At 49.0% G+C, this 12,247-nt stretch overlaps 1 protein-coding gene across 1 annotated transcript in view; it reads left to right on the top strand.

Moving 5' to 3' along the window:
* Window positions 1–12,247, top strand: part of LOC103759487 (S-adenosyl-L-methionine-dependent tRNA 4-demethylwyosine synthase) — a 93,755-nt gene that overhangs the window by 35,348 nt on the left and 46,160 nt on the right. Inside the window, exon 10 of the mRNA XM_029961392.1 lies at window positions 7,872–7,981. Coding sequence (XP_029817252.1) covers window positions 7,872–7,981 — 110 coding nt within the window. The remainder of the gene's footprint in view (window positions 1–7,871; window positions 7,982–12,247) is intronic.

Raw genomic sequence — 12,247 nt, 5'->3', positions numbered from 1 at the left:
TCCCTGGGGAGATTCCAGAGCCCTCTGGACACAATCCTGTGCCCTGTGCTCTGGGCTGGCCCTGCCTGAGCAGGGAGGTGGCACCAGTGACCCACTGGGGTCCCTTCCAGCCTGACCCACCCTGGGATCCTGTCCCTGTCCTGTTCTCAAAGCACCCCCGGGCAGGGTGGGACTGGGGAGAGGCTGAGGCTCAGCAGGAACACCAGCAGTGGTGTGAGTGCTCTGAGTGGGAGGACAGGGAGGTTATTTTTGAGCTCTTTTGTCTTCTACCTTGCTTGTTAATTCATCCCATTAGAGCTGTGTTTCCTTTGGGATTTATGCCTTACCCCTGGTTGCCAACAACACCCGTTCCATCCCTCAGCCTGAGTGTCCCACATACCAGTAAATAATCCTGAGCAACCTGGGCTAGTGGAAGGTGTCCCTGCCCATGGCAGGGGTTTGGAACAAGATGAGCTTTAAGGTCCCTTCCAACCCAAACTGTTCTAGGATTCTGTGATAATATTTCCATGCAAAACCAGCCAAACTCCTCTGAGTGCCCCTTTCTGTCTCTCATAGTCTTCAAGTTTTAATAATGCAAATATTTCATGAGAACATTTAAAGCACTGCTCTAACTCTGAAGGCACTTTGAAGCTGTTCCCAGCCTTGGTGTTAAGTTTAAGCACTAGACGCTGGTCATCCTGTTAAGTTTGAATTTGGGAGTCTCTTCCAAAATGTTAATTGGTGCTCTTGATGGGCTTTCCTCATATCCTGGCTGGAAAGGACTCAGCAAATGGAATGTTTAATGAGAAAGTTCTGCTGCTTTCCTTCAGAGCAGGGTAATGGTTGGGAAGAAGAATGTGCCACTCGTGTCTCTTTTTTTCCCACATCTCAGCTCCTGGTGCTGCACTGAATTCTGCAGAGTGCCTGGGAGTGCTGGGCATGGGATTGTCCCTCTGGCCCTACACAGAAGGTACATCCCAAACAGCAAAGAGGAGGAGGTGGTTTGTTCCCAGTATTACTCCACAGGGGATTTAACACAGTTTCTCTTAAAATTGAGCTAGTTCAGTATTTCTTAGCAGCAGCCTGTGTGGGGAGCATGGACTGAGTCAGGGAAGTCCAGCAAGTGTAAATTGGAGAGTGCAGTAATTGGGATAAATTGGTTCATTCCACGTGCCTGTAACTCATCATCCTGTAACTGTCACTCTGCACTTCAGAGGGATCCTGGAAGCAGCAGCCCTAGGATGCTGATTTTCCTGATGGTTACAACCTGAATGCAAGGAAACAGCTTTCCAGGGGGCTGTGCTGACAGGTTTTATGTATTTATTCATATATTTACCTCCTGTGGGTGAAATGGGGGGGCAGGAGATTAACTCTCCCACGTGGAATGCAGCTGGTTGTCTTATACTTCCATGGGAAGCTGGGAGTTTTAAGTTGGAAGATGTAAGGCTCAGGTTGAGGCTCATCCCAGGGCTTGCTTTATGTACTTAAGCTTGACATAAACCAGACCTGCTGCTGAAAGAAGTTTTCTTCTTTTTGGTTATTTTGCAGATCCTGTGCTTGGGCTGCTGCAGCCTTTGTGTGGCTGTGATTTGGTGTGTTCCGTAAATAATAAGAAGGATTCTTATCTATTATATTCCACACATAATAAGAAGGATTTCCATCCTTTCTTCCTACCCCAAATCCCTGCTGATCCTGTGCCAGCCCAGCTCACAAACCCTGCAGTCAGGCCTATCTCTGCACTTTATTTTATACCCACCACACCTTGCAGAGTCTTAACCATGTGAGTCTGAACATGGGATTGCAGGTGCAGGATAAACACATCCCCTCCTTAGCAGCCACTTGCCATCTGTGCTGTTGGAGACACACAAAGCAATAGTTTTGATCTGCTGTTGGCAGAATGTTTTTAATACCAGTTTTATGCCTTGCTGCTCTCCCTGGGCAGCTCTGCCTTGCAGATAAGGCCTCTGTGGTTTTTTTTTCCCCTGATCTCTTCTTTCAGGGTTTTGACATTTGTAGAGCCTGCCAGTGTTTCCAACTGCACAACCACTGCAGCTCTCCCAGGATGGCTGAGGAAAAGGCCAAGGAGCCTGTTTGTTTTCTCTTCCTCACTTTGGCAAGAAATGCTGCAGTTGAGCTGCTTTCCCTGGGAATTGGATGTCAGGGGAGTTGGCTGCTTGGCACTGACACATTTTGGCCCCAAACCAGTCATAGAATCATGGAAGGGTTTGGGTTGGAAGGGACCTCAAAGCTCATCTCATTCCAACCCCCTGCTGTGGGCAGGGACACCTTCCACTGGACCTCATGGGTGGAGCCAGTGTCCAAACACCTGCAGAAAATTAGGCTGTAATTAAAATAAATAAAATTGATTTACAAATAAAATTTGTAAAAGATGTAGCTTGGCTCTGCACTGGAGCCCTTCCTTTTCCTTGTCCCTGGGAGCAGTAGATCCCTGGGAGCTGCCACTCCTGCCAGTGCCCCCTCACTGGCTCGTGCTGCCCAGTCTGTCCCCTCAGAGCTGGCTCAGAGGTTGGGGCTGAAGGATTATGTGGCAGCTTTTTTGGAGGACAGAAAAAACAGACTGAGAGATGGGAATGACCTGGAGCTGTGTCAGGGCAGGCTCAGGTTGGATCTCAGCCAAAGGTTCTTCCCCCAGAGGCTGGTTGGGCACTGCCCAGGCTGCCCAGGGCAGTGGGCACAGCCCCAAGGCTGCCAGAGCTCAGGGAGGGTTTGGACAATGCTCTCTGGGATTGTAGGGGTGTCCTGGATGGTCCCTTCCAGCTCAGGATATTCCAGGATTCTGTGAGCTGGATTGTTTGGTGTTCCCCAGGGCAGCCTGGAGCTGTGCTGAACTCCTGGGCTGGAGGGGGGAACCCACACCTTAATTACTGCAACATAACTGTGCTCACAGAGGGAGCCTGTCCCTCCCCATCCCTGCTCTGTAGTGTCTCTTTAGCCTGATTGCCTAAATGGAGCTGTGCAAGTGGCCAAATCTTTTAATCAATTAGAGCAAGAGAGGATTCTGAGGCTTCCTGACACCAAACTGCAGCACAGTCACCAGACAGAGCTCCTGGGATGAGCTGATCTGACTGTCTGAAACCCAGTCAGTTATTGTGGAGAGGTGGAACAGCAAAATCAGATTTAAATTAATAGAGTTTATTACTTTTGCATCTGAGGAGGAGGCAAAGCAGACAGAGTGAAATATCCTGTGGAGGAATTGGCTCATATTTCTTGTGCTGTAACTTTGTTTATATCTGTACCTGAAGGTTTCAGGTTTACAGTAGAAAACAGCTGAAGTTCTTCTGTACACACACTAAATAAGTGTGTGGCCAAAAGCCAGTGATCACTGGAAACCCTGCAAAATGAAGAGATTCAAAATGGATAATCTCTCCTAGGAGAACTACTTCAGGTCATTAAAAAATGAAGAAGAAACTGAAAACAGATTAAAACAAAAGCTTCTCCTCAATAAGTAACTTGACTCCAGAGGCTCAATCCTTCAGGGAAATGGGGAGTATTGTGATATCAAAGGAGTTGTCACTGCAGGTTTGGAAAACTTGGAACGTCAGAGAGTCTCTGCATCTCCAGCCACCAGTCCTTGCTCTGCTGAGTTGTTGCTCTTTTCTCCCTGGTTATTGTTTTATTTACAGGAGTGAGGTATTGTGACGTATTGTTTCCTTCACATTTGGTTCTTCACTGGTTTGTTGATTTTGGGCCTTCCAGGAGCTCTTGAAATAACCCTATAAATGGGACAAGAATCATGGAATGTCCCCAGTTCATGGCCCTGTCAGTGGTAAAGAGTCTCGATGCTCTGCCAACTCAGTAATCACAGGCATTTCTGGGAGAAAATGTTCCTCAGGTGAAATGGGATTGGAATCTCTGATTTTCATCCTGTAGCACTGTGCATTTTTCTGGACCTGGGCTGGATGAAGGCTTCTGTAGTTGTCACTCTCAGCTCCCAAATTTCTGGCATTGGTGGGGAATATATTCAAATTATTGGCTGGGAGATGCTCACGTGGGTTGGGGTAGTTCCTGCGGGGGGCTGGTGCCCAGGCACCAACTTTTTGGTGTGTTTTGACACTCAGATTAGTTGTGAAATGGTCTTGGAGGCTGTGCCAAGCAGGATTGTGCTGGAGGGGATGGGATGGGGGGACACAAGCACATGGCAAACACCTGGGAGGTGCTGAGCATCATTTTTTGGGAACTGCTCTGCAAAAACTGAGCATTTCCTGGAGTTGGGATGTATTTTCTTCATCAGGGAGCAGCTTCTGTCCTTAAGATTTCCAAAGTGTCAGTTGGAAGAGGATCACAGAATCCTTTTGGTTGGGAAAATCCTTGAGTCCAGCCATTCCCTCAGCACTGCCAAGGCCACCACTGACCCATGTCCCCAAGTGCCACATCCACTGTGTTAAACCCCTCCAGGGATGGGACTCCCCCACTGCCCTGCCACATGAAGACTTCCATGAAGAAATTTTCCCTACTGTCCAATCTGAACCACCCCTGGCACCCTCTGCTACTTTGAGCCAACTTATCCACCATGCTCTGGGGTGACTGAACCATCCCAGAGAGTTTAAATATCTCTAACCTGTTCTCTTCCCAGCCCAGTCTGTGCTCTTCCTCTTGCTCTTAGGAAAAAGCAGAAGAAAAGCTGCAAAGAGGTTTCTTGTCATCCCAGAGGAACATTAAACGTGGGTTGCTTGTGCACTGGACAAGCTTTTTCCTTGTTCCTCGTTTTCCTCCTCCCATCATTTCAGGGAGAGTCATCCTTGGGAGCCCTTTTGTGTGTCCTTTTCTAGTTGTGTCTGATTTTTGCCCTTCCCCTCTCTGAGGTTGCCCCTGTGTTCCTGTGCTGGTTTTGTTTGCAGCTGAGGGATCACAAGGTTGCAGAAGAGCAGGTTGGGTTTTGTTACCCTTTGTATCTTTGCTTTTTATTGCTGCAGGTTGTGCTTCTGCCTTAATGGGGTTTAAAAACCTGCCAGTTCTCCTCAACTCCTTTGCCCTTAAGCTCTTCTCCTCTGGGATCTCCCCTGATGGTTCTCAGGGTTCACTGAAGATGCTTCTTGGACTCTCTTTAATTTTATTCTACTCTTCCCCTCCCTGAGAAGGATGTGCTCTGTCCTTTCCTGGGCACTGCCACCAGCACTTCCTTCATGTTCACCCCCAGGGATCACCAGCTCTGGAGCAAATGATACTTTATCCCCGAGTTCCACTTGCCCTCAAAGATTCTTGGAAGGCTTTAGTAATCCTTTGAAGAAGGCACAAAGCAAAAGCAGATTTATTAAACCAATCCCCAAGCCATTGGGATGGGGATGCACATCCACCTTCACAGAGGTCTCAGGGACTGCCAGGGACACTCTGGGAATGCTGTCACCTAATCCTGGTGGATCACAGGTCTGATAACACTGCTGGATGGTCAGCCAGGGAAAATTGGGAGCCAGCTGGGAGATTCCCACCGTGTTTGCTGCAGTCCTGCCTCACTCCATGGTGGTGAGATGCTGCAGCAGTGAAATGTCTCTGAAGGATCAAAGCAAACCTGTTTCACACTTGGAATCTCTGCTAAAATCAAGGGTTTCTGGTGTGTGTGGCTTTGGGTGGGATTTCTTTTTTCCTTGTGTTATTTTGGGAGGGAAGGAAGGAATCCCATACACAGGTACCAGCTCTAGACTTGAGTCACCAGTGAGGCAGATGATGAGGAGGGTCACAGAGCCTGGGGGGGAATGGGAAGGTGACAGTGGAATCCTGTGTGTTCTGGGGACCATCAAACAATCTCAGCCACAAGGCATTGCTTTTTTTATGCTCCTATTAGCAGAGAAACTCCTTTTTTGCCAAATAAGCTGCTTTGTAGACATGACCTGCTATGTTTATTAAACAGTTAGGACGTGTTCAAAATTCAGGGCCTGTTGGACACCAACAGCTGTCCAGGGTGTATCCAGAGCTTATTGATTTTCTGCCAACTTGCCCTATAAAATATACAAGGTACAAGTTATGTAGTTAAACATGTAAGAGTTTTATAAATGCATTTTATAGCTGACATTCAGAAAACTTGCCATGTTGGCAGATAAGGGAGAAAAAGGGGAAATTCAGAAAGCAAAGCTGTTTTGGCTTAAAGGATCCTTGAGGTGGTGAAGTTTGGGAGCAGTGCTTGGATCTTTGCTCTTGAAGTAGATGAAGAAATGTTTGAGCTAAAAGGCTGGGTTTAGTGAGGCTAGGTCTGGAATTTGGGCTTTAGCACTGGCAGAGTGTGCAGCTGTAGGTTTTCACTTGGAGAATCCCAGAATGGTTTGGTTGGAGGGACTTTGAAGCTCATCCAGTCCCACCCCCTGCCATGGGCAGGGACACCTTCCACTATCCCAGGTTGATCCAAGCCCCGTCCAACCTGGCCTTGGACACTCCCAGGGCTGGGGCAGCCACAGCTTCTCTGGGCAACCTGTGCCAGGGCCTCCCCACCCTCACAGAGAACAATTTCTCCCTAATATTTCATCTACTCTTAGTTTGAATCCGTTCCCCTCTGTCCAAAGTCAGTGAGAGTCTTTTACTTTTCTCCAGTAAGCCACTTCATCCTGAGAAAGTACTTCCCTGTCTTTCCTCCCTTAGTTAAGTGCTGGGATCATGTCCTGATGTCCCTGGAGCTGGCAGGCTGAATGCAGCAGGAACCTCCCAGCCCTCTCCTTGGCTGCCTTCCAGGGCTGCTGGAGAGTGGGGCTGGAAACAGGGGGCACCGGGGCAGAAATCTCAGTGTCAGGGGGATATTTTGCTTGGTCTTGTTTCCCTGTCCAGAGCTGTGTTAATCCAACAGCTTCTGTGACAGACACTGCCAAATGTGCTGCTCTTTGCTCAGTGGATTATTCCGAGTGCAGTGGGGCTGGGAGGGAAAAAGGAAGGAGCTGTTGCAGCATGTTTTGGAAAGAAACAGTAAAGATGGAGAGAGAGCAAGGACATTCATTGACTTAAGATGATCCTTAAAGGCTGATGGTCCCTGTTAGGTGCTGATCCAAATGCAGCAGGAGTGGGGGATTGCTCAGAGCAGGGGACAGGCTCTCTCTGGGCTGTGTTTGTCAGGTGGGGCCATGATGGGGACCAACCAGTTGCTTGTGATGTCTCCTTTGCTGGTCAGGATGCAGGTTGTTTTCCCAGCTGACTTACAATGGTTTTGTGCCATCTTCTCATGCTAATAAATAAGAAATGGGGAGAAACTCTGCAGACCTTCCAGGTGCTTGTGTGGATTTCCCTGGGTGGGCTTTTGCTGGTTTTGGGTGCAATGGTCCTTTCCAGGCAAGGTTGGCTTCCTAACCCAACGTGCTGTTCCTCAGAGGGAAGATCTGTGGGGTTTCTCCTTCAGTCTGGGACATGAACCACATCCACCACTGTGGTACAGTGCAGACTTCCTGCTCTCAGAGTTTGAAGCATCCTGCCCTAATGTGCCTTGTTGCCACAGCACAAAACAAAGACTGGATTAGAAACAAATCCTGTCCTTCTCAGGGTGGTGGTTGGTGCCTTTAAAATGGAACTAAAGGTGTCCTGGGACCTTCCTTCTCCAGAGCTTTCTGCAGCCGTGGTCAGAAGAGGAGGTAGAACCAGTTTTCCTTTCTTCACAGAGGTTTTCGTGGCTGCAGAGCATCATTTTAGCTTAGAAACCTTTCACCTGGGGTTCAGAATAGGTATGTTAAGTTTAATAGAAGCTGCAAGGTCCATTTTTCCCCTCTGGGGAGAGCAGAGCCTGGAAGGAGAGAGGTATGAGAGTGGTGGTCAAGGATGACTCCCAAAAGTTGGGTCAGCAGCAGGATGTTGCTGGGAATTTCTCATGGCTTTTAATGTTGTTAAACACTGCCAGAGGTGGCAGGTGGGTCCTCCCAGGTGTGTTCAAATGCCAGTGAGTGCCTTGTCTCCTCTCCCTGCAGACACCACACGAACCCCGTGGGCACAGAGTGGCGCTGGAAGATGGACCAGCCCGAGCTGATCCTGCAGGAGGCCATTGAGAACCACCAGAACATGATCAGGCAGTTCAGAGGTAACTTCTCCTCCCACCCCATCCGTGGTGCTTTGAGGAGACAACCAGCAGTGGCACCTTCAGAGCCTGGGGGAGAACATTCTGGTCATCTGGGAGGGAGATGTGAGGTGTGGGACATCACAGAGATGGGAGGGAAGAAACTCCTGTGGCACATTTATTGTTTTCTGAGCTGTTTGACCTTTCCCTCAGCCACTGGGTGTCTGGTGCTGCCTGCAGGGGAGGAGGGGAGTTGCACCTTGGTGGTTGTTACATCTTTTCCCTTGGTGAGCACAGAGATTTCCACAGTGGTTAAACTGGTTTGGATGATGGGGAATCTTGGCTCTTCTGTACAAGTGAGGTTAAAAGTGATCAGGAAATACCCAGCCCTAATCCCCTGCTTTTGTGTTAATTCTGAAACTTCCAGGTTGTGTTTTCCCATTAATAATTAAGCAGCAGCATTCAGGGTATTCCTGTTTTCAGGAATTCTTCAAACAGCTCTTTCTGACTGAAGCTGCAGTTATCCCCTCTCAGTAGCACTGCTTTTCCTTCAAATAGGAACCTGTTGTGAGTTGGATGTTTGTTCATTCTGTCTCTGTATAGACATGGCTGTTTTTTGAGAGGTTTTATTTGATTTCCCAAATGTGATAAACTTGGTTGGGTTTGATATCTTAGGGACCTTTTCCATGATTCAGTGAGTGTAAGCAGTGGAAGGTTCTGGAGGAGTCTGTAACCCCCTGTCAGCCCACGCTGAACCCACAGACCCACCTGCTGTGGTAGAACAAGGGACACAGACTTGGGGTTCTGTTTGGAAGGGTCAGCTCAGACATCAAAATCAGCTTCTTCAGCCAAGGTGGTGCCCAGAGGGTTGGGAGAGTCTCCAACCCTGAAGTCTTTCAAGTCCTTTAAGTAAAGCCTTTATCACCCTGGACTAAGGAATAACCTTTTCTTTCCTTTACTACTCCCTGCTCTCTTCCCAAAAAGGGCTGGGAACAGGGAATCATTAGGGACAGACTTGTCAGCATCTGAAAATATTGCTTAAGTGTCAAGAGGCCTGTAAGGACATCCCAATTCTCTCCTTTGGGAGCTTCTTCTCCATTAAACAAATTCATAAATATTCCCTGAAATGTGCCTGTGCATCCTCAGCACAGTTACCCTTGACCTGGAACTGTGAAAGGAGAAAGAGCAGGGGGGGAAAAAATGGTTCTGGACTAGAAATGAGCTGCAAAGTGGGAAAAGAAAAGCTGTGTTACTTTTTTCAGAGTGATAGATGGCAACATGCTTCCTGCCTTGGGAGCCAAAGGTTTATTAAGGGGAAGAAAAATCAGTAGGAAAAGCCCAGGAGCTGCTGTTCCATGTTGGGGATGTTACACTGTCGCTTCCCTGGGGTGCCTGTGGAAATATTGTTGGAGCAGAATCAATGAAAGCAAAATGGAGCTGGAGCAGTGTGGGGGGAGCTGAAGCAGGGGCAGGGAAAGGATACAGGAAGGGATGGAAGTCCCCAGTGGGCTGTGCCAGGCTGGAGCTGCCTCGGGCACAAAACATGGCCATGTCTTTCCAGCCAACTTAGCAGCTCCACAAACAGCAGATGGATTTTATTGGGATTGATTTTTGAAACAAAAAAAACCCCCATCAGAACCCCACAAACCACCCCAGGGCTTAAGCAGTGAGGAGCAGGTTGTTGTGGCTCTGTCCCTCTGTGCTGGCACTGCTGGGGGATCTCGAGGGCTGGGGACAGTTTTGGGCCCCTCCTGACAAGAGAGACACTGAGGGGCTGGAGTGTGTGCAGGGAAGGGGCTGGAGCAGCAGGAGCAGCTGAGGGAGCTGGGGGGGCTCAGCCTGGAGAAAAGGAGGCTCAGGGGGGACCTTCTGGCTCTGCAACCCCCTGACAGGAGGGGGGAGCCGGGGGGGGGGTCGGGCTCTGCTCCCAGGGAACAAGGGACAGGAGGAGAGGGAACGGCCTCCAGCTGTGCCAGGGGAGGGTCAGGTTGGATATTGGGAAAATTTCTCCATGGAAAGGGTTGTCCTTCCCTGGCCCAGCTGCCCAGGGCAGTGGGGGAGTCCCCATCCCTGGAGGGGTTTAAAAACTGTGTAGTTGTGGCCTTTGGGGACATGGGTTAGGGGTGGCCTTGGCAGTGCTGGGGGACAGGTTGGACTCCATCTTGGAGGTCTTTTCCAACCTCAGTGATTCCATGATTCTGCAGCACTGACTGGGACTCCAGAGGAACTTCCAGCAGGGCTGAGCTGTTTGACCCCCAGAGCAGAACAGACAAATTTGGGCTCCTGGAGAATAAAACCATGGGGAAATATCTTACCTAGAGATCCCTCAGGGCTTGAGCACCCAGTGATGCTGCTCAGGTGATGCCCAAAGCCATTTGAATAAATTGCTGCTGCCCTTTGTAGTCCCAGTGCCATCTCCACGTGCCAAAGGAACTGCTGAGCTCATCTGAGGAGCACCAGGAGGATCAGAGGGATGGAGCAGCTCTGCTGGGAGGAAAGGCTGGGAGAGCTGGGATTGTTCAGCCTGGAGGAGAGGAGCTTCAGGGAGACCTGACTGGTCTTTCAGTGCCCGAAGGCGCCAACAGGAAAGATGGAGAGGGACTGTTTGCAAGGGTCTGGAGTGACAGGACAAGGGGGAATGGCTTCCCACTGCCAGAGGGGAAATTGAGGTTGGATATTGTGAAGGAATTGTTGGCTGTGAGGGTGGGGAGGCCCTGGCACAGGTTGCCCAGAGAAGCTGTGGCTGCCCCTGGATCCCTGGAAATGTCCAAGGCCAGGTTGGACGGGACTTGGAGCAACCTGGGCTGGTGGAAGGTGTCCCTGCCCGTGGGAGGGGGTGGGACTGAGTGATCTTTAAGGTCCCTTTCCAACTCAAACCATTCTGGGATTCTGTGAGGCTTTATTAATTCCATGCATTGAAGTAGAAATGATATTTTCTTTGAAGGAACAGAAGAATTCTCGTGTCCCTTTATCCTTTAGGATATCCTGGAGGAGCAGCCCTCAGTTCTCTGAGTCCCTCTAATATATCATGTTCTCCTTTATTGTTGCCATAGTTTGTGCTGGTTTTGAAGACCACAGACATTAAAGTCACATAATTCTCTCTTAGAGTAAGTGATGGAGAGAAATATTACTGCTATGGAGTGAAGGTGGGAAGCAGTTCAGTTGATGGATACATTTTTCCAGGGAGTGACTGGTAAATCTCTCTGCCCTTGCAAAGGGCACACAGAGAATGGAAACATAATTCAGAAATAGGAGAGTGGGAGTCTCTGATAATACAGCCCAGGGAAAAGGAAAAAAAAAACCAAACAAAAATGCATGACCTGTGCTGGGAAATCCTGAGAGTCCCTGAGGGTAAAAACAGCCCCAAGTGCAGGAGAGTTCCTGCCCTCCTGGAATAGCACTAATGCTGTGCAGCTTATGCCTGCCTGGCTGGTGATTTGTACCATCAAATGTTTGCACACAAACCCTCTCCCTCCTCTGGGCTGTGTTTGCTGTTCAGCAGATTTGGTGTAAACTGTTTTGAGAAAGTTCCACTCCAGCTTTAGGTGCTGTTGGAATTTTCTTCTCTCTGCTTACAAAGCTGCCATGGTAATTATGGGAGTCCAGAGGAGAGATGCTGAGAGAGGGGAATTAATTAATTCCAAAAATGACTTACAGTAGCTTTAGAAATACCAAAGTTAGTCCTTTAATCTCAGTGTGTGGTTCAGATGCTTCTTTCTTTTCAAATAAAGCTCTCATTTAGTACTGTCAAGTTTCTATGGAATAACCATTAGTTCTGTCACTGGCTCAGGACTGAGCCTGGCTGGTTTAAAATTCACTAAGCTCTGCTCTGATTCCAAATCAGCTTTTTTCTACGTGAGGCTGCAGCAATATCCACAAACACCCCTTTTTATCTGGGCTTTGCAGCACAGGGTGGAATTTTCTGTGCTGCAGCATCAAGGCAACGAGAGGTGAGCTGAGGACCTGGATCCACACTCAGGGCTTTGTTTTTTTTATCTTCCAAAAAGACCAGCCCCCAATGTAAACCCTCAGATATTATTGGAGGACATCAAGGCACATCAAGGAAATGTGAGGTGACATATTTGGAGCAGAGGCTTGTTTGTAGTCGGGTGATCCCACGCGGGGTCCTGAGCGCTCGGGCAGGGCTGGGTGGGCTGGAGGAGGGTTTTCCTCCCCTGGGAATCGTGACCTCAGGTGGGTCAGACCTGCAGGTGGTGTTTTCACATGGATGCTACAGTTGAGCTCCTTGTTTTCCTCTTCCTTCTGAAATCCCTCTGGCTGTTCAGGGCC

The sequence above is a fragment of the Manacus vitellinus genome, unplaced genomic scaffold (assembly GCF_001715985.3).
Source record: "Manacus vitellinus isolate BGI_N305 unplaced genomic scaffold, ASM171598v3 scaffold_32_pilon, whole genome shotgun sequence".
Taxonomy (NCBI): domain Eukaryota; kingdom Metazoa; phylum Chordata; class Aves; order Passeriformes; family Pipridae; genus Manacus; species Manacus vitellinus.
This window is presented reverse-complemented; position numbering and strand designations above follow the sequence as displayed.